At 43.3% G+C, this 26,297-nt stretch overlaps 1 protein-coding gene across 1 annotated transcript in view; it reads right to left on the reverse strand.

Annotated features, from left to right (window-relative positions):
* The window catches only part of MTUS2 (microtubule associated scaffold protein 2), a 505,095-nt gene that overhangs the window by 13,824 nt on the left and 464,974 nt on the right, over positions 1-26,297 (reverse strand). The window contains 5 exon segments of the mRNA XM_040422442.1: positions 209-307; positions 394-467; positions 11,651-11,756; positions 15,432-15,646; positions 22,075-22,141. Of these exon segments, the coding sequence (XP_040278376.1) occupies positions 209-307; positions 394-467; positions 11,651-11,756; positions 15,432-15,646; positions 22,075-22,141 (561 nt within the window).

A 26,297-nucleotide genomic window follows, 5' to 3' on the forward strand; every position in this document is an offset into this window, starting at 1 on the left:
ATCACACTGGTGGCATATTGTGCTACCAAGGCCTATTGATTATAGAACCATTGGTGGATCTATTTTGGATGGATTTCCCCTTTAAAGAACTAAAGATATAAACAGCTTTTAAAGTGTTCCCACTAAATCCCCCATATGCAAATCGTTTTTCATGAAGAATTACATTAAAAATACATTTAATGGGTGACACAGCTACCTCTTTTGTTACCTCTAATTGTTCGTCAGTGCTCTTCATTAAGGCTTCCTCAAACATCTTTGCCCGATCCCTTAGTGAATGATTCTGGAACGTCAAGGTGTCAACTTGGTCCTGAGATGAATAGTGGGAAAACCATGCACATGAGCAACAATTTTACAATGTTGTAATTTATACAAATAGAAAAGCAAGTAACATACCTGTAATGACAGTTTTAGTTTTTCAAAACCATCTTCTAACATTTTCTTCTCCAGCTCATGACCTTCTTTTAATTCTAAGAAAGAAGAGAATACAACACATAAGAAAAATTCCAGTAATGATATGGAAACACGTTATTTCACGTGGGAGAAGCAGGGGCCTTGATCTCAGGCACCCCGCTGGTTAATTGGTGATGTGACCCCAATTCGGAGTGCTGAGGAGTTTGCTGATCCCGGTGCGGCCGGGGCAACGTGGAGGTGTGGAATTCTCAGCCTTCTGTGTCAGCGCTCTGTCCCCCGTTGGTGAGCCCGGCGGATTGCGGTGGCTGGTTGCGGGATCTGGGGCTGATGGCCTAGGGTCTGGGGCTGCGATATTAGTGCAACTGATGAATGTAAAGGCCCATAAAGCCTGAGCGGAACAGTGGAACTAACTAAGAGGAACAGTAAAGTCCCATAAAGCTCCTCTTTAACTTTCAGACTCCCGGTCTTCAACCGTCGCTTTCCTGGATGGATTGGCGTCCCCTGGTAAACCCAGTCGCTAAGGGCAATTTGATTCCGCAACGGTATATTTGAAAAGCCAAACTCTGACCTTTCCATCTTAAACATAAGAAGGCTCCCCTCTACTGGGGTACCCTCCTCTGCACGTTGTTTATGGGACATATTCCTTAAAACCGGCTCTGATATTTCGCTTCGCTTGGATACTTTGTTGTACTCTGATTTATGTTAACTTGATAATATTATGACCGTTATATAACTGCTGATCACCTCTTTCAGCGGCTAGTGACTTATCTCGCCTAACCTCACTAGGATAAAATTCAGGGCAACTTTATCAAGATGTTTAATTGGAGTGGTAGCCAGTCAACTTGCACATACCTTGGGCTTGTGGCAACCACACCCTAATAGTGACTGCTTTATTCCCTGATATTATATGTGCATATTTGTCTGGTATTTGCCTCCTTTTTCTATATGCCAGCCTACATAGATGGGTGCCCTGTACATATTTGTATATGTGATATAGTCGTCTGGGAACTGTGTTCATAGTCGCAATATATTGGACCCCATAAAAATGCCGCCAAAATATCGTAAATCAGGTGGTCTATCCCCGCCAAAAAGTGGAACAGGTGGGAGCCCACAAGCTCGGTTAGATAAATTTCTGAAATCACCACCCCCCAAAACTAGAGGAGGGGTTCAGAGGTCTGCTCTTCAGGCTGAGATAGGACCTGACAATGCGGAGCGGTCAGAGCAGGGGCTATTAAAGACCAGCTCATCCCATAGTGAAGGTTTTGGACAGTATTAACAAAAAAATTGCAGATATACTGGGAGTAGTAAACGCTACCAGTACTTCGGTTGCAGAGTTGGCCTCTTCCCTTGCAGTAGTACAGGGGGACGTCACTATAATAAGAGATGAATTGTCGAAGCTCAGATTAAAGGTGAACGAATGGAACTACAGTTAATTGTGTCAGTGTAGAGAATGATATACTAAAGAACAGACTTAAAGAAGTTGACGAAGATCGTATATGGTTAAGAAGGAAAGTGGTAGAACTGGAGGATAGATCACGTAGTACAACCTGCGATTAGTTGGGTTTCCAGAGGGGGCGGAACAGGATGATACGCCGAAATTTATCCAGAAGTGGCTGGTAGAAAATCTGGGGCCAGAGCATGATATGTCTACCTTCTGTGTGGAAAGGGCCCATAGGATTCCTTTTAAAAAACGCCCCCAGGTGCCCCTCCTAGGGCAATTTTAGCTAAATTTGTCCTGCTAAAGGATCGGGATTGGTCTTCATACAGGTAAAAGAGAAGTATTAGAAACATATTTGATAATAACCTGATATCGATCTTCCCTGACTTTTCTCGAGAGACGCAAAATCAAAGAAGATCTTTCTTTGAGGTTAAGAAAAAGATTGATCTCAGCTAACATTAAATATTCAATGTTATACCCCGCTAAATTAAGAGTGGTAGACAAAGATACTGTCCGATTTTCTCTAGACATGAGGAGGTGGCACATTGGTTGGATTCCAGGGTCTATGAATTACTATGAAGATGAGGTGGGGAGGGGTGCGGGTGAGGGGAGGTGGCGGGGGGGAGGTTTGGTGGAAAGGTGAGAGGTTGATGGGTATTGTAAAACGCCTTGTCAACCACATAGGGGGTTTCTGGGGGGGGTTTTAGGGAGGGATTGGCTGCCGTTCTCCGTCTCGTGGTCATGCGTGCCTCTCCGCTGAGATTGTAGATAATCTTACTCATACTCATGCATGTAACATTTTATGTTGGAAATGTGAGAGGGTTGGGAGGACAGAGTGAAGAGGACGGTAGTATTTGACCTGGTGACCCGTCATTTGCCTGCGATTGTTGCATTATTAGAGACTCACGTAACAGAAGATAGGATTTACACACTGAAAAAGAAATGGGGCCTCTCTGGAGTACCACGCTTGCTTTTCATCTTACTCAAGAGGTGTCAGTGTATACATACATAGAGGGACAGAGTTCCAACCGCTAGACAGTGCCATAGATAAAGAGGGACGATATGTATTTCTCCATGGGATCTGGAAGGGGCAGGAGGTGATACTGGCTTTTATATATATCCCCCTCCATATAAATCAAATGTTATGTCACACTTAGCTCAATATATTTCTACTAAAAATCAATGTGCCTTATTGGTGGCAGGCGATTTTAATGCGGTACCAGACCCTGAGCTGGATCGGTTCTCTGCACTCTCTGGGCGCGCTCGCAGCGGGTCCCCTTTGACTGCGGTGTGCCAGGAGCTGGCGCTGGTTGATATCTGGCGCCACCTCTATGGCAATAAAAAAAATTTCTCATGCTTTAGCCAGTCATACGGATCTATGTCCCGTATTGATCTGGCATTTGCTAGTCGGGATCTGTGCGGACGTGTCCGGAGGATGAGGTACGAGCCTCATGGAATCTCGGATCACTCCCCCATGTTGATTGTGTTTGTGGAGGCTCCAACTTTAAGTAGAGCCTTTAAATTGAACTCACACTGGTTTGAGGTGATAGGGGAGCAGTCCGGTGTAGATCATGATATTCAGGAATTCTGGGGCTTCAACGTAAGCTCAACACACATCCATTATGTGTGGGACGCGCTGAAGGCACATATTAGGGGTCTGTACTTTAATAAAATTCATAGATTTAGAACGGAAATACGCCGTAGGGAAAAACAGTTGACAGACTCAATAAGGAGTTTGCGTGCCACATTGATTAACTGTCATGAGGAGCAACTTGTTGCTCAATTAAAGGAGGCCAATTCTCAGCTTAAGGACAATTTTATATAAAAAAGCACAACATAAGCTCTCTTTCAAGGTCAGAACCGATTTTGTGAGTCTGGTAAAACAGGTAGATTTTTGGCCCGTTTGGTGGCCAACCAGAGAGAGGTCACTACTATAAAGAAATCAGGAACTCCCAAGGAATTGGGGTGAGATCCGTAGAGGAGATAAGAGAGGAATTCGTGAAATATTACTCTACCCTCTATAAATCTGACTCTATGTTTAGACGCACGGATATGGATCAATATCTCCAACAATTAGCGCTCCCCCAGCTATCTACCCAGGAGAGAGCGATGTTGGACTCCCCTATTCTTTTGGAGGAACTCCAAGCGACTCTTTCGGTATTAAAATATAGTTCTTCCCCCGGTCCAGATGGGCTACCGTTTGAAACTTATAGATACCATGCCAAATCTCTTTTGCCAATTTTACTTCAAGTCTTTAATGAATCCTGCGCATTTGGCTCTTTACCATCATCATTCAGAGAGGCAGTAATTATCTTGGTCCTGAAAAAGGACAAGGACCCCTGCGATGTGGGGTCATATAGACCCATATCGCTCTTAAATACAGACTATAAGATCTTTGCAAAAATTCTGGCTAATCGCTTGAAGAGGGTTATAGCCGGTCTGGTCCACCCTGACCAGACGGGCTTTATCCCGGGTCGCCAAATTCAGACGAGCATATATAGGGTCTATCTGAATTTGTCTGTTGGGGGTGGTGTGGACCACTCCATCCTGTCATTAGACGCCGCAAAGGCGTTTGACGGGATGGAGTGGTCTTTTCTCTGGGCTACGATGTCCCATTTCGGCTTTGGAAATCCATTTTTGGAAATGACTCAGATGTTATATGCACAGCCAGTTGCACGTATTAGTGTCAATGGTATGAGCTCCTCTCCTGTGTCGATGCTGAGAGGGATGAGACAGGGTTGTCCTCTGTCTCCCCTTCTTTTCGCTCTCTTTATCGAAACCATTGGCTTGTCGGATTCGCTTGGAGAATCGTATAGAAGGCTTCGGGGTGGCGGGGAGTGAGCGATAAAATAAGTCTATATGCAGATGATGTGATTCTGTTCCTGGATCAGGGATGGAAAATCCTTCCTTATGTCATAGAGGTAATAGAATCTTACGGTAAATTATCAGGATATATGATCAACTGGACAAAATCATCGCTCCTCCCGCTGAACCGGAAAGCTGTAGATGTGGGGAGCCGAGTCTGTATTTTGGCCCCTAATGATTCCTTGAACTATCTGGGGGTTAAGATCGGGGTTCCAATAAGTAGATTCTATGACTTGAATCTTGCCCCAGTTTTGAATAAAGTTAGAACTAAAGTTGGCGCTTGGCGGAAGCTATTATTGGCACAGACAGACCGAATCGCATTGATCAGGATGATTATTCTACCTATGGTCTTGTTCCCGATGTGTGCCTCCCCTATTTGGATTGACGACATCTTTTTCCATAGATTGGAGACTCTGATTAATGACCTAATCTGGGGTAGGAAGAGGGTTCGTATAAAGCAGAGATATCTATGGTTGTCGGAGGCAGATGGTGGGCTGTCACTACCCTTCTTTCAAGGTTATTATTTTTGTGCACAGATTCAGCGGTGTTGCCATTGGAAAGAGAGTTTATTATCACGATACTTGAATAAAGTTATTGACACACCAATAGAGAACATTTTTGTATGTTTGGAAACTGGTACTATGGGAATGAAGAGGTCCTTGCTGGTCCCTTGCTCACTGCAGAGGGTGTGGAACAGGCTGAAGGAGATTCTTAAAGTCTCCGGTCCGCTTGGTTTCACTCCTCTGTGGGGGAACGGGGCGCTGGAGGAGTTCTTCAAAATTACAGATTTTGGTTATTGGACACGCAATGGCATCTACACGGTGTCTCACCTTTTTTACTTAGGTCGATTTAAATCACTCTCGGAATTTGGATTTAATTATTGTACAACATTGAATGTATTTATGTATTCACGTTTGAAACACTTATTTGAAGCCTCTAGGAATAGGGGTCATATTTTCCCACGAGAGAATATATTTCTTGATTACTGTTATGCCCAGAAGGATGAGAAGGTGAAAATATCTAGATTATACTCTAAACTCCGAATGGCACTGGTGGCTGTAACACCTTTCAAAAGCCCAAGTAAATGGGAGCAAGAGTTGAATTGCCCTCCTTTACACTGGTCTACTATTTACAGGAACGTGAGAAGGGCGACAGTTTCCAGTGCACATAGACTAATACAATTCAAGATCCTCCATAGGCTGTATTATACGCCCCAAATTCAAGGAAAATTTCCCCAAAATAGGGGCCGGGACTGTTGTTGTCCTAAATGTGGACATGTCAACGCAAACTTTGTCCATTTGCTCTGGAGTTGCAATAAAATTAGAAAATATTGGGATGAGGTTTTCTCTGCTCTACAAAAAGAATCCTCAATGAAATATAACCCGGGGATATTGACAGTGATCTTAGGAGATTATGGTTCTGAAACAGAAGTCCCCCCCCAGGTTAGACGGATTTGGATGAGGGGTTTGATGGTGGCGAAAGCTATTTTGGTGAAGTACTGGGGCTCAGCCTCCCAGCCCTCATCAAGGGAGTGGGATCTATACCTTCAACAAATTAAAATTTATGAGGATATGGAAAGGAAGCGGAGAGTAGCACGCATAGCCACGTAGATATCTCTAAATGTATTTACTGTTTTGTTGTATCTGAAGAATTGAGGGGAACGACAGCCAATGGGGGGGGGGGGGGGGGGATATAAGGATATGTATGTCTGTTTTATTATATATACTGATTTATCTTAAATTTGTTTATGTATTAACTTTATGTACTTTAAAAATAAAAATATAAAGAATTAAAAAAAAAAAAAAAAGAAATCGCATAATAACACAGATATTCTTAGATTCAAATAGGGGCCCCCAAAGTGAAATTTGAAAGGTCTGAAAAATTCCTTTGTCATTCACCTGAACTATGTAGCATTAGGAGGACACCCGTCCTCTTTTACACATCAGTGTTTGGTCAGTAATTTCCATCTGTGATTGTGAGCTGAATCCAGAATTGGACCCTACACAGACATAAGGTATAATATATTTGCAAATTTTCACCTGTTCTGTGTTTCTGACCAGTACCTGGTATTGGCTCACAATCACTGATGGAAATCACTGACCAAACACTGACAGTGTGAACGCATCCTACTCCAATCCCCATAATAGGTGAACTTCAATAGTAAATTGTTTGTAAAATGCAGAACTCCTTTTTTCCACTAGAGGGCAATATTGAGTTGTTAGGGTTAGAAAGTAAATGACTCCTAAAATGAAAGGTAAAATGAGGCTTCATCTGTACACTTTTTTTATTTTATTTAGGAAAGCACAGCTTATCAGTCTTTTTATACTCAAGCGTCATTAGCTAGAATATGATGATGCCTGTGCCTCACAATTGGTGTTTTGTAATATTCGAATCGCAAATTTTAATCGCGAATATCACCACTTCGAGAATTCGCGAAGATTTAAAATATAGTCGTGATATAGTGTAGCTGATAGGTTCCAGTGCAGGGTGTTAGGTAGTGTGATAGGTTCTGCTGTCCATACATACATGCTACAGACATAGTGCTGTGATGTCACAACAATACTTAGTGCACCAATCAGTAATATGTTGTCAGACCTGCTAAAATGTGAAGCTGCACGTATTGCGGAAAAATATGCGCATCATTAATTGCCGATTTGCGCAATCGCGAATATATTGGAGCACTCTATCTGCATATAAAGCTATTGTAATGTTCTGCCGTGCTGACCATTTTCTCCAGTCTCAGGAAACTTCTAGCTTGAAAAATGTAGCAACAGTGACCCACGCCTGTATTGCGCACGCAATACGCGCATATTACATTGCCTATTTTTGCAATCAAGAAAATAATCGCAAATTCTCAAATTCGTAAATATATGACGAATATTTCACTGGCCATTTTTTACAGAATTTGATTTCAAACTCCTTACCACACATTTGGGCCCCTAGAATGCCTGGGCAGTATAACTACCCCACAAGTGACCCCATTTTGGAAAGAAGACACCCAAAGGTATTCCGTGAGGGGCATGGCGAGTTCCTAGAATTTTTTATTTTTTGTCACAAGTTAGTGGAAAATGATGATTTTTTATTTTTTTTTAATTTTTTTTTCTTACAAAGTCTCATATTCCACTAACTTGTGACAAAAAATAAAAACTTCCATGAACTCACTATGCCCATCAGCGAATACCTTGGGGTGTCTTCTTTCCAAAATGGGGTCACTTGTGGGGTAGTTATACTGCCCTGGCATTCTAGGGGCCCAAATGTGTGGTAAGGAGTTTGAAATCAAATTCTGTAAAAAATGACCAGTGAAATCCGAAAGGTGCTCGTTGGAATGTGGGCCCCTTTGCCCACCTAGGCTGCAAAAAAGTGTCACACATGTGGTATCTCCGTATTCAGGAGAAGTTGGGGAATGTGTTTTGGGGTGTCATTTTACATATACCCATGCTGGGTGAGAGAAATATCTTGGCAAAAGACAACTTTTCCCATTTTTTTATACAAAGTTGGCATTTGACCAAGATATTTATCTCACCCAGCATGGGTATATGTAAAATGACACCCCAAAACACATTCCCCAACTTCTCCTGAATACGGCGATACCACATGTGTGGCACTTTTTTGCAGCCTAGGTGGGCAAAGGGGCCCACATTCCTTTTATGAGGGCATTTTTAGACATTTGGATCCCAGACTTCTTCTCACGCTTTGGGGCCCCTAAAATGCCAGGGCAGTATAAATACCCCACATGTGACCCCATTTTGGAAAGAAGACACCCCAAGGTATTCAATGAGGGGCATGGCGAGTTCATAGAAATGTATTTTTTTTGGCACAAGTTAGCGGAAATTGATTTTATTTATTTTTTTCTCACAAAGTCTCCCTTTCCGCTAACTTGGGACAAAAATTTCAATCTTTCATGGACTCAATAAGCCCCTCACGGAATACCTGGGGGTGTCTTCTTTCCGAAATGGGGTCACATGTGGGGTATTTATACTGCCCTGGCATTCTAGGGGCCCTAAAGCGTGAGAAGAAGTCTGGAATATAAATGTCTAAAAAATTTTACGCATTTGGATTCCGTGAGGGGTATGGTGAGTTCATGTGAGATTTCATTTTTTGACACAAGTTAGTGGAATATGAGACTTTGTAAGAAAAAAAATAATAATTTCCGCTAACTTGGGCCAAAAAAATGTCTGAATGGAGCCTTACAGGAGGGTGATCAATGACAGGGGGCTGATCAATGACAGGGGGCTGATCAATGACAGGGGGGTGATCAATGACAGGGGGGTGATCAGGGAGTCTATATGGGGTGATCACCCCCCTGTCATTGATCACCCCCCTATAAGGCTCCATTCAGATGTCCGTATGTGTTTTGCGGATCCGATCCATGTATCCGTGGATCCGTAAAAATCATACGGACATCTGAATGCAGCCTGACAGGGGGGGTGATCAATGACAGGGGGGGTGATCAATGACAGGGGGGTGATCAGGGAGTCTATATGGGGTGATCACCCCCCCGGAAGGCTCCAGGGAGACGCCTGTATGTGTTTTGCGGATCCGATCCATCTATCAGTGGATCCGTAAAAATCATGCGGACATCTGAATGGAGCTTTACAGGGGGGTGATCAATGACAGGGGGGTAATCAGTGACAGGGGGGTGATCAGGGAGTCTATATGGGGTGATCACCACAGTCATTGATCACGCCCCTGTAAGGCTCCATTCAGACGTCCGTATGCGTTTTGCGGATCCGATCCATCTATCAGTGGATCCGTAAAAATCATGCAGACATCTGAATGGAGCTTTACAGGGGGGTAATCAATGACAGGGGGGTGATCAGGGAGTCTATATGGGGTGATCACCACAGTCATTGATCACGCCCCTGTAAGGCTCCATTCAGACGTCCGTATGCGTTTTGCGGATCCGATCCATCTATCAGTGGATCCGTAAAAATCATGCAGACATCTGAATGGAGCTTTACAGGGGGGTAATCAATGACAGGGGGGTGATCAGGGAGTCTATATGGGGTGATAACCACAGTCATTGATCACGCCCCTGTAAGGCTCCATTCAGACGTCCGTATGCGTTTTGCGGATCCGATCCATCCATCAGTGGATCCGTAAAAATCATGCGGACATCTGAATGGAGCTTTACAGGGGGGTGATCAATGACAGGGGGGTAATCAATGACAGGGGGGTGATCAGGGAGTCTATATGGGGTGATAACCACAGTCATTGATCACGCCCCCTGTAAGGCTCCATTCAGACGTCCGTATGCGTTTTGCGGATCCGATCCATCTATCAGTGGATCCGTAAAAATCATGCGGACGTCTGAATGGAGCTTTACAGGGGGGTAATCAATGACAGGGGGGTGATCAGGGAGTCTATATGGGGTGATCACCACAGTCATTGATCACGCCCCTGTAAGGCTCCATTCAGACGTCCGTATGCGTTTTGCGGATCCGATCCATCTATCAGTGGATCCGTAAAAATCATGCGGACATCTGAATGGAGCTTTTCAGGGGGGTGATCAATGACAGGGGGGTAATCAATGACAGGGGAATGATCAGGGAGTCTATATGGGGTGATCACCACAGTCATTGATCACGCCCCTGTAAGGCTCCATTCAGACGTCCGTATGCGTTTTGCGGATCCGATCCATCTATCAGTGGATCCGTAAAAATCATGCGGACATCTGAATGGAGCTTTACAGGGGGGTGATCAATGACAGGGGGTGATCAATGACAGGGGGGTGATCAGGGAGTCTATATGGGGTGATCAGGGGTGATCAAGGGTGAATAAGGGGTTAATAAGTGACAGGGGGGGGGTGTAGTGTAGTGGTGCTTGGTGCAACATATTACTGAGCTGCCTGTGTCCTCTGGTGGTCGATCCAAACAAAGGGGACCACCAGAGGACCAGGTAGCAGGTATATTAGACGCTGTTATCAAAACAGCGTCTAATATACCTGTTAGGGGTTAAAAAAAATCACATCTCCAGCCTGCCAGCGAACGATCGCCGCTGGCAGGCTGGAGATCCACTCTCTTACCTTCCGTTCCTGTGAGCGCGCGCGCCTGTGTGCGCGCGTTCACAGGAATTCTCGGCCATCGCGAGATGACGCATATATGCGTGACTCTGCGCAGCGCTGCCACCTCCGGAACGCGATCCTGCGTTAGGCGGTCCGGAGGTGGTTAAATGATTATTCATTTTTTCTCTATCACCGCAGGGACCTTGTCCCGTATCCAGCGGACATCACACGGACACGCCAGCGACACTCTGGATGAGGTAGGACCAGTTGGGTCTTTCATTTATTGCAGGGTGTATTGGTACCGCCGTGTACCCTATGATAGATTTTATTGGGTAAGTGGAACTGGGTGAGTATAGTTATGCACTGGGCGAAATTGCTGAGGCGCGCTGATAAACTTAACCACCTTTATGTAAATTTGAGTGGCAAGTGCAATGGGGGTGAGGGGGGGCGTGATGCTGAATAATTGCCCCGGGTGCCGGAAAGCCTAGCTACACCTCTGTTTTCTGTCCTGCAAAAAAAAGGATAGAAACATATAGGTTTTTTTTTACATTGCAGTGAATGGGAGATGTAGGGAAACGTAAGAGGATACTTTTTTATCCATTAAACGTATATGTTTTTTTCAGATAATGCCTTCAAATCTTCATTTAAAAAAAAGAAATGTTTTCACAAAAGCGTATACGTATTTCATTAAAAAAACGAACACAAACATGAAACATATTGAAGCGTATTCACATCCGTCAAACAAAGTAACGTATAACTTAAAAAAAGGATAGATAACAACAAAATTGCATACGTATGTGTACGTTTTTTTTTACTGTATGTCTAAACTTATCCAACTGACGTACAGCAAAAACGACATGTAAACAGCCCCCTACTCCGATCTTCAACATTACTTGATATATAATGTATAATATCCAAAATAATTTTTTTACTGTGAACTCTTTTTTCATGATCTTCATGGATTGCAGCGATGGAGGCCGAATGGCTGGTCTTAATCTCTAACAGCGCGGCTTCGTGCGTGGCAGCCATATCTTCAATCTGTAGGACAAACACAAGAAAATTACAGAACTAGGTAACCATAGGTGTAACACTTAAAGGGGTTTTCCTCTGGATAGCAAATACTATATTCAGAGCAGCACTCAAATACCACGTAGACTCTAACTGGAATGCATCAGCCCATCCACAACCTCAGATCCTCCTTGGTCATCTGATCAGCATACAAACATACACCCTGTACAGAATTATTAGGCAAATTAGTATTTTGACCACATCATCCACTTTATGCATGTTGTCTTACTCCAAGCTGTATAGGCTCGAAAGCCTACTACCAATTAAGCATATTAGGTGATGTGCATCTCTGTAATGAGAAGGGGTGTGGTCTAATGACATCAACACCCTATATCAGGTGTGCATAATTATTAGGCAACTTCCTTTCCTTTGGCAAAATGGGTCAAAAGAAGGACTTGACAGGCTCAGAAAAGTCAAAAATAGTGAGATATCTTGCAGAGGGATGTAGCACTCTTAAAATTGCAAAGCTTCTGAAGCGTGATCATCGAACAATCAAGCGTTTCATTCAAAATAGTCAACAGGGTCGCAAGAAGCGTGTGGAAAAACCAAGGCGCAAAATAACTGCCCATGAACTGAGAAAAGTCAAGCGTGCAGCTGCCAAGATGCCACTTGCCACCAGTTTGGCCATATTTCAGAGCTGCAACATCACTGGAGTACCCAAAAGCACAAGGTGTGCAATACTCAGAGACATGGCCAAGGTAAGAAAGGCTGAAAGACGACCACCACTGAACAAGACACACAAGCTGAAACGTCAAGACTGGGCCAAGAAATATCTCAAGACTGATTTTTCTAAGGTTTTATGGACTGATGAAATGAGAGTGAGTCTTGATGGGCCAGATGGATGGGCCCGTGGCTAGATTGGTAAAGGGCAGAGAGCTCCAGTCCGACTCAGACGCCAGCAAGGTGGAGGTGGAGTACTGGCTTGGGCTGGTATCATCAAAGATGAGCTTGTGGGTCCTTTTCGGGTTAAGGATGGAGTCAAGCTCAACTCCCAGTCCTACTGCCAATTTCTGGAAGACACCTTCTTCAAGCAGTGGTACAGGAAGAAGTCTGCATCCTTCAAGAAAAACATGATTTTTATGCAGGACAATGCTCCATCACACGCGTCCAAGTACTCCACAGCGTGGCTGGCAAGAAAGGGTATAAAAGAAGAAAATCTAATGACATGGCCTCCTTGTTCACCTGATCTGAACCCCATTGAGAACCTGTGGTCCATCATCAAATGTGAGATTTACAAGGAGGGAAAACAGTACACCTCTCTGAACAGTGTCTGGGAGGCTGTGGTTGCTGCTGCACGCAATGTTGATGGTGAACAGATCAAAACACTGACAGAATCCATGGATGGCAGGCTTTTGAGTGTCCTTGCAAAGAAAGGTGGCTATATTGGTCACTGATTTGTTTTTGTTTTGTTTTTGAATGTCAGAAATGTATATTTGTGAATGTTGAGATGTTATATTGGTTTCACTGGTAAAAATAAATAATTGAAATGGGTATATATTTGTTTTTTGTTAAGTTGCCTAATAATTATGCACAGTAATAGTCACCTGCACACACAGATATCCCCCTAAAATAGCTAAAACTAAAAACAAACTAAAAACTACTTCCAAAAATATTCAGCTTTGATATTAATGAGTTTTTTGGGTTCATTGAGAACATGGTTGTTGTTCAATAATAAAATTAATCCTCAAAAATACAACTTGCCTAATAATTCTGCACTCCCTGTATGTTGACGGCAGCTGCCCGCATCTTTTGCAGCCCCATAGAAGTGAATGGGTCCGCACCCGAGCCGCAAAAAATGCGGCTTGGATGCGGAACCAAACCACGGTCGTGTGAATGAGCCCTGATTGTGAGCCAAAACCAGGTGCGGCCCTAAACACAGAACAGGAGCAGATACCTTATGTCTGTGGAGGCTCCAATCCTGGTTTTGGCTCACAATCACGGATGGAAATCACTGACCAAAACATTGACGTGTAAATGAGGCTTAAGGCTGGGATGATGATTGATAGCAAAGGCAAGTGCAGAGCAAATGACTACGAAATGAGAGAATATCATTAACAGGATAGTAATAAAAATGTCCTATAATCATTAGCACAACTATAGTGGGTGGAAAGGCAGCCATTACAACCGGTCCTCTATTCAGGTCCTAGCAGGGATGTAGCCAAACCTCCCAACTTTTTGGAAGGTCAAAGAGGGACAATTTTGGTTCACTGTGTGAAAGATCCATATTTCCTGAATATCAATACACTTCAATAGTTTTATTTTAGACAATAGCGCAAAAATTACCTTATCGAAATTTTCAAAAATCTAAATTGCATCTAAAAATGAAATAATATACAAGATAGGCTCTTAGATACAGAGAGGAACCAGACAAGCATTTTCTGGATCAATATTGTAAATGCAACAATGCAAATCTATACTTCAGATCAAAAAGAGGGACAGGGGTCAAAAAGAGGGACTGTCCCTCCAAAATAGGGACACTTGGGAGGTCTGATGTAGCTATTGGAGGTTTCCAAGGTGGTAATCGCACCCGGGCCCTAATATCTGAGGGGGCTGCAAAAGAACACCAGATTTTATTAACAGACTCTTCCAAGAAGTGAGGGTTGTCTAAAGTGGAGGATCCATTTGACATTATACCAGTGTTGCCCATGACAACCAATCAGATTGCTGCTTTCATTTTACCACTGTATATATAAAATGGAGGTTGCTGGTGGAGCCATAGATGGAGTCCATCCATAAGGATGAGGAGGATACTGAGGATACAGTCATTATCTGCCTCAGTTTCCCAGAAATAAGGGGCAAGTCACGCTCAGTGAGGTCATGCTCCCCACCAACTACACCCACTTTTTCCTGCATTTGCCCATAAACTGCAAAAAACAGGCACTGGTACATCCACCCTTAAACTGACTGTACAGGTCACACAACACTAGAGATGGGGACTATTTTAGTGTCAGCACAGTAGGCAGGGAAACACTCATGCACAGTGAGCCCTGACTGAACCCAACCCACTTTCCCTGCCTACTTGCAGTGCAAGTCCTCAACTGGTCAACGTTCCCTGCAATGCTTAAGTGCAAGACAGACAGACACGAAACGCAACCACACAGAGACGGGTTGTACGGAATAAGGTCAAAAGCCGGGGGGACGATACGTTACAAAATCGGAGGACAATCGGTGGTCAAAATAGCCAAGCCAAAGTCAGAGCCAGATGGGTATAACGGTACAGAATCGCAAGGTCAAAAGGCAAGCTGAGGTCAATATAACAAGCAATCCAAATCCACAACAAACACAACCGAGAGCACAGCAAGGCAGTGAAACCTATAACTGGCAAGGGGGTGCTGCCAGTAGGGGATTTAAATAAAGCGCCGAGTCCCGTACAGTCATTGGAGATTTACTATTGAAAATGCTGCAACTTTTTGATGCAATCTGCGCCACAAATCTAGCTTACAAGCTTTCCTTGCATTTATCAAGAAACTTTTTTTTACGTTTCATCGGACAAGGGGAAAGAGGTCATAGCTTTGTGGGAAAGGTGTGGCGGCTTAAATGGGATGCAGAATTTTGGACTTAAGCGTGACATGGAATTAAAATGGTAGATATCTTAAAGGGAATCATTGCCAGTCCCAGCCCCTGCTGTACCACACTTGCACTGACCTGGCCTTGATGTTGGACACGGATCTGGAATAGCTGGGAACTCCGTTCCTGCTGCAAATGGTCCATTTCGTTATCATACTGCTGCTGTAGTCGCCCCTTCAACCCCTGGAGTTCTTCTTGCTGATGTTGTTCCAGTTTCTTCACTTCATTATCGAATTTAATTTCCAATTCCTCCTTCTCTTTTTGTAATTTCTCACACCTCGCTGTGTTGAAGGCTAACAGAAGGACAAAAAGATGGGAGATTAACCAGGAACTTCATCTAATTGCCGAGCTCAGCTTCTTGAATGCACACCGCGGAAATCTTAGCCTAATGACTTCCATACAGTGGCCTACAGCCACGGACCTCATAACCGACCACAGATTTGATGAGGAATTCTGAGCAGAATATGCACCAAATCCTGAATGTGTGAATGATCCCTAATCTTTTTCTATTGTTTGCCAAAAATCGAAATCAGGTGTATATGTGTATATCTAGTTTCATGTCACTGCTCTCATCGAGATATAGACTGGCCTGATTAAACATCATTTTGAATGAAGACTGCTGTCATTTTTGCCGAAGATCTGGCATTTTAAAGATGGAGGCTTTCACATTTTAAAGAAGATTTCCGCCAAAAGCATAGCATTGACCATATATTAGCAAGCAAGAGCAGAAATTACATTTTGGTCATTATGTTCAGTTTTATTATAGAATTTGATATTTTCTGTTGGGCTAAGGCAGAATGTATGCAGAAATGATGATAAGTGCAGCCATGTTGTTTGTCGCAGATAGAAACTGTACGGTTAATTAATAACATAGTGATTGAGAAGCTCTAAGGACTAAAGTATTGATGAGCTATCCCAGGGATGGCCAACCTGCGGCTCTCCAGCTGTTGTAAAACTACAATGCCAACCATGCCCTGCTGTAGGCGGATAGCTGTAGACAGTCTGGGCATGCTGGGAGTTGTAGTTTTGCAACAGCTGGAGAGCATCAGGTGGGCCATCCCTGTCCCCTGAACTATCCTTAGGATAGGTTACAAATTGGTGGGGCTGACGCCCAGCACCCCGCTGATCAGCTTTTTGTGAAAAACAACAGATCGGTGGGCGAGGCGGGAGTTGGACCCGTCAATCTGATATTGATGACCTATCTTAAGCGAAGGTCATCAATACTTAAATGGGTTGTATGGGCTTTGATATCAGACTGGCGAGGGTCTGACACCTAGCGCCCCCTGGGATCAGCTGTTTGAAGAGGAGGCGCCACTCCATGCGAGCGCTACTTCGTCTTCATTGCTTGTGGTCTCAGAAGTGCAGTGTATTTAAAACTACTCAGACCATTCACTGGAATGGAGTGCGTACTTGTAATTACACTATGCCGCCACTACAGGGGAAACGGCGTGTGCCGTGTAGTCTAATGACGAGGAAGCTGCGCTAGCATGGGGTGCTGCCTCCTCCTTAAACAGCTGATCAGGGGGGTGGCGGGTGTTGGACCCCAACTGATCAGATATTGATGACCTATAATGAGGATAGGTCCTGAGACTTCTTTAAGATGCACATTGCAGCTGAACCATGATAACTGCATGTAGCAGGTCATCAATATCAGATTGGCGGGGGTTCGAGACCCGGGACCCCCACCAATCAGCTGCTAGAAGAAGACAGCACTCTGTGAGCCCTGTGGCCAATTCCTAGGCCATAGAAGTGAATGGGGCTGAGCTGCAATACCAAGCACACCAATGACACTGTGTTTAGAGCGCAAACATGATTTTGTGATACTGTCATGAAATGTCTATGATATGTGTGTCTGTGTGGCCATTCGCACCGTTGCAGCCTGTCCAGGGTTTTGCTAGCATGTCTTGATATTGTATTGAATTTTTTTGTGAAAAATTGGATTCCTAATCAAATTCAAGATTAGGTAAGGGTAGACACATCATTAAAAATACAAGCATACAGTCACCACTTAAAGAGGACCTGTCACCACTCCTGACATGTCTGTTTTAATAGCTTCATGCATTCCCCATGTAATACCAAGTCTGGAGCATCTATTCTTATGTCTCTATGTTCCGCCATTCCTTTATTATTTCTACTAGAAGTTATGAATGAATTGCTATTAGCCTTCAGTAAAGGTACAGAGGGGAGGTAACCAGTTGGGGGGGGGGGGGGGGTGTACCTGCACAGACTCACTCTATCCAATCAGTGCTGCTATTTTCAGACTGTGCAGGTACACATGACCATGTCCATGCAGCTCTATCGTATGTCCTGTGATGTTATGTCCATGGGCGTGTCAGTGATTTTAAGTGTCTATGTTACTAGCGGGATGGGAGGAGCTATAAACTAGCTGGGCGTTGTTAGGGGCAGTGATAGGGGAGTGTCTATGTAACTAGCTGGGTGGGAGGAGCTATAAACTAGCTGGGAGTTGTTAGGGGCAGTGATAGGGGAGTGTCTATGTTACTAGCGGGATGGGAGGAGCTATAAACTAGCTGGGAGTTGTTAGGGGCAGTGATAGGGGAGTGTCTATGTTACTAGCGGGATGGGAGGAGCTATAAACTAGCTGGGCGTTAGGAGGGTGCTGGCGCTGTGGAAGAGAAAGGAGAGGTGCATCATGGGTTTGGTTGGACACAGGAACAGGAAGTGCTACATACAGGATGGAAACAAGCCAGAGGGATTTGTATAGAAGGTGAAACGGGACAGGAGAATTAAAGAAAAAAAAGCACGGGGAAGAGGTACATGAGGTAAACAACTACATGAGCACATCAGTTAAAAACCATAGTAATCCCAGAAAAACCCTTTCAGCTATATGGCTTTTTTTGATAGACAGAAGCTGCCATTTTCCAGTCGCCGTTAACATTTGTCAGTCGTCCTGTTTCCAGCAGGGGGTTGACATTTACTTTCTTTTACAACTGCTGGTTTAGGACAGGCTGTGAAGCCGCTAGACTTTGTTTCTGTCTTTTCATTAACTTCAATAAAGAAATATTTGGATGCGAAACGCGCGTTGTCAGGTAAATGAGTAGACCGCAGCGTCAGGTATCCACAATTTATAGGCCTCATGGTACATGACTCATTGTTTCCTGAGAATGTAATCGTTCCCACGTAAAACCATGCTGTAAGCTATATTGCTGTCATTAATACTACCTCATAGGGGTTTCTTTAATCCAAAGGAGTAATTAATTTGTATCAGAACAAGTATGGTCAGGTATTCTCAAAAGCCGTATCTGCTGCAGACCTGCGGTGATGCAGACTCCGACTCATTTCAGCTCTAGTTGCTCAAGCTTCAAGAATAAGAAGAAACCTGAAATCTAGTTTACAAGCAGAGTAATTCAAACCAGCGAATGTCTACTGAAGTATTTTCTTCCTCAACAATCAATAGCATCTGTAAAGGCCTTGATATCAGAGACATTGGTTAACAGTCTTCTAAACCTTTTTTGCTGAGTGCTTCCATGGTGTCACTAAATGTCAGCAGGCAATGATAGGGAACGTAATGTAAGAATAACCTATCGTTTATATCACGTTTTAATGTTAAAGGCTATTGACACCTTTGACGTGGAAAAAACCCTAGGGGTCATTTATTAAGACATTTAGACATCGGTCTTAATACCCCTTGCGTTGGCGTTGGTGCCATCCTTGTTCACATCTGCCTTAATTACTTCTCTTCCATCACAGTAATGGGAAAAAACGCATTTATCAAATGGATTGAGTGACAGATACAAACAGAACACCTTCCATTTCTATCCATCATCCATTCACTATCATGTTAAAAAGAAATGCAGAAAGCTCCTTTCCATCATGTATCAGTTATTTTTGGTGGAAAGAAAAGACAGGACTTCCTCCAAAAATATCAGAAACCTAACACAGCGGACACTAACTGTGCATAACTGATGCTTGAAAGAAGAGATTTTAATAAATAGGGATAAAACAGACCTTTTCCTCTGCTTTTCTGTAACTCTGATAGAACAGAATAACTAAAAAGTCAACGAAAATGTGAAAAGCCTCAGTGGTGGCCTTCAGTAAAAAATGTTACTTTAGGTTTCAGGCTGCAGTTTTAATTCCTTCATTGATTATCAGACCCCATGATGATATGAAGTCAACCTGCTCCTAGTCAGACTTTTTATATGGATGTGTCCCTCCCATTATTCCATGCTGGAAGGTTAGGGAGTCTATGAGTCCAAGATGCTGCCGCCATCTGCATCAGCACAACTTTGTTCCTGTACTGCTTACCCCTTCAACGGCACACAAGAAATCTTCTCCGTTGTGCTGACAGACTCTCATGCTGAGCTGTGTGTGTGAGGCCTTTGTACGCACCCTGTATATACTCTGTTATAGTAGATCCTGTGTGATCTGCTCTCATTTAAGACTTGGATGCTTTCCTCCCTCTCAACACTCTGATCTTCTGTGTACAACCTGCTCTTTCCCTACTGGCTTCACAAAGTCTGTGATAAACAAGGGGGGAGCAGAGGGAGAACACACAGCCAGGAGCAGTGTGCTAAACCAATTTATGTCAGAAGCAGCAGCATAGTAAGCTATGTACAGGAGTTGCGCAGAATCTACAGCATCAAAACTGTGATATGTTTAACCTTTTGAAGGGCATCTGTCAGCAGATTTGTACCTAAGACACTGGCTGATCTGTTACATGTGCTCTTGGCAGCTGAAGGCATCTGTGTTGGTCCCATGTTCGTATGTGAGCGCATTGCTGAGAAAAATGATGTTTTAATATATGCAAATGAGCCTATGGGAGCAACAGGGGCGTTGCCGTTACACCTAGAGGCTCTGCTCTCTCTGAAACTGCTGTGCCCTCTGCACTTTGGTTGACAGGGCCAGGTGTGATGATGTTTTTCTCAGCAATGAAGGCACATATGAATATGGGACCAACACAGATGCCTTCAAGCGCACATGTAACAGGTCAGCCAGTTTTATGGGTATAAATCTGCTAACAGATGTCCTTTAACCCCTTCCCAACCAGCGACATGTACGGCACTGTGGGACGTGACTTAAGCCCCAACGCCATACATGTACGGAACGCTGATCGGGTGGGTGCAGGAGCTGGGCCCGCCCGATCAGCAGCAGGGGCCTGGCAGTCACTAACAGCGGAGCCCCCGCCGTATGTTCCTTCCATCGGTGAAAACAACGATGCCGGCGCTTTAACCCTTGCTATGCCACGGTTAGCACTTTTCCCATTGTGAAAAATAGGGGGGGGGGGGGGGAGTTGATATATTAGGTATCACCACGTCCGTATATAAATATATCACATCATCCACCCTGTCAGGTGAACTGTAAAAAATAAAAAAATAAAAACAGTGCCAAAACAGCTATTTTTGGTCACCTTGCATCACCAAAAGAGTAATATCAAGGGATCAAAAAGTCATATGTACCCCCTATGTTCATGCCAATCAAACCGGCATCTCATCCAGCAAAAAATGAGACTCTACATAAGACAATCGCTTAAAAAATAAAAAATAAATATGTCTCTCAGAAAATGGTAACAAAGATATTTTTCTTTTTAAATATGCTTTTACTGTCTAAAACTTAACAAAAATAAACACATTAGGTATCGCCTCATCCGCAAAAAACTGCTGTATAAAAATATGACATGATATGCCCTTCAGGTGAATGCTATAAAAAAGTAAAAATAAAAACTGTGCCAAAACAGCAATTTTTTGTCACCTTTCATATCAAACGTTTACTGAAAGCACAGTGCCACTTAAAACTCTAGCAAGAATGTTAAGGGAGGTATGACATTTATAAATATATATTATGAAATGAGTCAGCAGAACATTGTGGAGCTATCAAGATAAAAAGTAATACTTGCAAAATAAAAAAAGGTATATGAAAAATATTTAAGTTCTTTTTTAGTTTTCAAATTAAAATAAAGCATTACTGTCTCTACATTATCCTGCACTGAAGATAGAATCCATATAATGAAATAGCATTTCAGTACATTCAGATGCATTATTAATACATCAGAGGGAAGGTAAAGGGGAATTCTCAAGGTCAGACATAGAATTTCAAAAGCACAGGAAACGTATTCTAATGGACTGTGATGTCAACTTGAGCCTGATATTGGGAATTACCATCGCACAAAGAACACAACAATTTCTTCCAGGATGACTTATTCAATGCAAGAAGTTGTAACTCAATTTTTTCTATACATATATCACAACAATTTCTTCTGTCATGACCTGAATATAAAGAGCTCATCTTCCACCCTATCTGTGGAATGAACTAGCACACGATGGCATCTCCCTATAGACACCTCCTTGTTACCAAACACGGCTGAAAACGGACATCAGGTCCCTTTCTCCTATACAGGAGGAGTGGAAGGGCAAACAAGTGCTAGGTTGTCCTGTTCTAGGACTGCAGTGGTCGTAATGATGTTGTATATCAATACCAGGTCAACATTTTGATTTAGCTAGACTGGAATATCAGTTTGATGTATAGACACAACAGAATCTTTAATGATAATGCATTGAGATAAGGAAGTCATTTTACCTTATGTCCTAAAGCAAATCTCATACTATGAGTTCATAAATGTACCACATCACTGCTGCACCACTATGATATTACCTAAAATCCCCCTGTTCTAATCTCCCTGTTCTGCTTTTACTTGAAGTTTAAGATCAAACACATTTTGAGTACTGGATATTGTTCTGCTTCAATGTGCTAGAAGGTTCTTACTTACCCACTTCATCTCTAATGGTTGCAAGTTCAAGTGATAGTTCTCTTTCTTTCAGAACTCCAGCTTCATTCTGTGGAGAAAGTATACAAAGAAATGTTACATAAATGAAACATTGTATCCCAGAACAAATGAACACGGAACTCAGCAAAAAAAAAAACAGAAACAATAACTATGTTATGCATATAGAAGGACATCCTTTCTTAAGAGCTCACAAATCTGCAAGATAAGAAAGATTAGATATTGTCCTGGCCAAGACATTGAAACCCTTGGTTGCAATAGCGGGCAGCATGGTGGCTCAGTGGTAAGCACTGGTGCCTTGCAGCACCTAGGTTTGAATTCTACCATGGATAACATCTGCTTGGAGTTTGCATGTTTCCCCAGTGTTTGTGTGGGTTTCCTCCAGGTACTCCAGTCTCCTCCTACACTCCGAAGACATACTGATAGGGAACTTAGATTGTGAGCCCCATTGGGGACAACTTGTAATGACCGGCGTCACGCAAAGGGAGGGAAATGGAAAGGCCCTGTCCAAGGGAGAGGGAAAGATGGTGACCCCTGACTCACCTTGCGGCTGGCACCTGACTGCCCTGACGTCCCTAGACGGGTTCCTCACCCGTACGCCGATCACGTGCCTAAACCCTGGCTTTCCCTAAGATGAGCCCTACGTAGTGAACAGGGCGGTGGGAACACTAGTCCGCACCACTGACACTAAAGGAAAACACCAGGGAGAAGACAGACAATACAGACAAACATATAATCCCAGGTGGGCGACAACAGCTGACAACAAAAGCCCAACAGGGATCCGGAGGGTAACACTCTGGAACAACAACCAGGGATCACAGTTACACAGCTCCAGTGGGTCAGTATAGAAGTCCAGGCAGGAAGCTCTATATCTGGCAACCAGAGAAGTGAGAGAGGGGAATATAAGGAGGTTGGGAGTGCTGGACAAGAAACAGCTGAGGAGAAGAAGCTATGGATCCCTGAGTGAGCCAAAAAGGGTTGCAAGGCAAACCCAGAAAGCTACCATTAAGAAACAGCACTATCTTAATACATAGAGCACACAGCCACCCGCTGCGACTTCCTGACCCCGGGTATAACGGAGTCAGACGTGGCTCTTGACACCCTCGTGACACAACTTGATACTAATGTCTGTAAAGCGCTGTGGAATATAGTAGTGCTATATAAGTGAGTAAAATAAATAAATAATAGAATTTGAGTCCAGGCTAAATGGGGTGTACTGTTCAAGGCAGGCACTGTCTTCAAACTTTGCATTAAACAGGTGAATGGGCTTTGTAATATTTCTTATTAAAGAAAAATGCCTCTTTCTCCACTTGTCAGGCTCATTTCCCTCTACACTTCTATACATTTACATTTACTCTGAATTTTATGCTGAATCCAAGATGAAAGACCAAGATGGACTGTGTATGTCTAGAAGGTTTCAGCGGCAATGGCCTTCATCATATACAGGAATGCTGCACTAAGAAGGAAAATAAAGGGGGTCATTCGATTGACCTATTTCACATATAAGCATAAACTCAGTCAGCCCTGACCCCGGACCTGTTTCATGTACTGTATATACACAAACTCAGCCTGCCCTGACTATGGGTATTGCCTAATGATTTGATGCTTTACACCGGTGTCTCTGACCCCCATGGGTCAGCTGCCAACTACACTAGGGCTATTACAAGAGGTAGTGGCCAAGTGGGTCCCCTGCAGCAAAGACCAGATCCCTGTATAAAGGTTAAAGAGTGAAAACCAGGGGATCATCAGGACAACACTGTTGGGGATAGCCCACCGCTAAACCAGCTAGTTGGCACAGTGGGACCACATCCACTGTCCATGACAAGCAGTATATTCTGTAATTTGTGCATGCAGTGTATGGCAGACATCATAGCAGTTAGTCTCCACAAACTAGCACAGGGAGAACTGACAATTACAGATAGAGGGAAAAATGCCAGATCATAGTGTGATTCCTAGTGGAATCTTATCCTTAAAAATCATCTGAAAACGTAGATATGCTTTAACCTCCTCATGAAGATAGTGAATTTACTCTGGCGGACAAGAACTGTAATTGTGAAGCAGTCTCTGAGCAAGTTATGGTTCAGAATCAAGAAAACTGAACCGGAATTGTTAAGACAAGCTCGTTCACAACTGGGGATCAACATAAGCACACAGCAAAACCGGTCATTTAAAGAGGACCTGTCACCACTCCGGACATGCCTGTTTTAATAGCTTTATGCATTCCTTATGTAAATAACAATTCCAGAACATCTATTCTTATGTCTGTATGTTGTGCCATTCCTTTATTATTTCTACTAGAAGTTATGAATTAATTACTAGCAGTCTGCAGTAAGGGTACAGAGGGGAGGTAACCAGTTGGGGGGGTGTACCTGCGCAGACTGACCGTATCCAATCAGTGCTGCCATTGTCAGACTGTGCAGGTACACACCCCCCAACTGGTTACCACCCCTCTGTACCTTTACTGCAGACTGCTAGCAATTCATTCATAACTTCTAGTAGAAATAATAGAGGAATGGCACATCATACAGACAGAAGGATAGATGCTCCAGAATTTTTATTACATAGGGAATGCATGAAGCTATTAAAACAGGCAGGTCAGGAGTGGTGAAAGGTCCTCTTTAATACTAAAAAACCAAGACATATGTAGCTATAGATGTGTGTGACGTCACCAACACAAAGACTTTGCACATCTCATTTGATGACTGGAGTAGCATTGCAAACAGCATAATAACTGCTGATAAAATGGCAAACACCATAAGACCATCTACTATAAGTCAATGCAGTATTTTTGGTGCTATTGATACCGGCTGTACATCGCAAACAAAGTGTAAATCCACTTTTACTTTAGTCCAAATTCAATTAATTAAGGACTTGATTAAGTCTCTCATGAAACAAATTTGAAACCATAAAGAAACTTACTAATCCTGAACAAACCCTTTGAGAGACTGCAATTCACAACACAACCCCTAGGTGGCTGTTCATGGACCCATATGGAATAGACATCTCATGACAACAATAACTTAAAATTGTGTTTTGTTTTTTTTATAATGTTGGTCATCTTTCACCACATGTCTTGTGAAATGTTGAGACAAGAGGAAAAGTAAGGTAGGACATACCTTAAACATATGACCAAGCGTAGGTATAGACAACTATAGGCAAATGGAACATGTACATCCAGCAATGGTTGTTTACGCTGTAGAGATGCCTGGTGAAATCTCTGCTTAGAGAAGAGGTCCTTGATACATTTTATACATGAAGAGAGACTTTTCTGTATAGACTTGGAGAGGATAAACAGAGTATCCTAATTTTCCTTTATTAATGTTGCTGCCTGGCCATTGGCTCTCTGTAATAGTCTTCTGCACTATGCACACAATAAAGGAAGTACTCTATGGCTGGGAACATTTCAAAAATAAGAAAATAACTACAGTATTAAAAAAACTGAATTTATTATTTCTCTTCTTCTGAATTACATCTATTTAAAGAAACTAAAATTAAATTCCCAAAACATTCCCATTAATCCAAGGTTGACATAGTCAACTCTGCTTTAGGCCTCATGCACATGACTGCGCCGTGTTTTGCGGTCTGCAAATTGCGGATCCACAAAACACGGATGCAGCCTGTGTGCGTTCTGCAATTTGCGAAACGAGCTGCCCATAATTGAAATGCCTATTCTTGTCTGCAAAATGGACAAGAATAGGACACGTTCTTTTTTTTTTTTTTTTTGGCGGGGACACGGAACGGAGCAACGAAAGCAGACAGCACAGGGAGTGCTATCCGCATCTTTTGCGGCCCCATTGAAGTGAATGACGCATTTTTTGTGGCTCAGATGCGGACCCAAACCATAGTCGTGTGCATGAGGTCTTACCTGCATTTCAGAAACAAGTCTTCCTCCGTATTGCAATGTCTTTCCACATACTAAGGCCTCATGCACATGGCCGTTGTGCATCCGTTCCGTGCATTGGGGACTGCAATTTGCGGTCCCCAATGCACGGGCAACATCCGTGTGGCGGCCGGGACGGATTGAGACCCATTCAACTTGAATGGGTCCGTGATTCGTCCGCACTGCAAAAAAATAGAACAAGTTCTATTTTTTTGCGGTTGCAGAGGCACGGACAGAAACACTGCGGAAGTTTCGATCCATGCTTCCATTCCGGATATCTGTGATTGCGGACCCATTCAAGTGAATGGGTCCGCATCCGTGATGCGGA

The sequence above is a fragment of the Bufo bufo genome, chromosome 3 (genome assembly GCF_905171765.1).
Source record: "Bufo bufo chromosome 3, aBufBuf1.1, whole genome shotgun sequence".
NCBI lineage: Eukaryota > Metazoa > Chordata > Amphibia > Anura > Bufonidae > Bufo > Bufo bufo.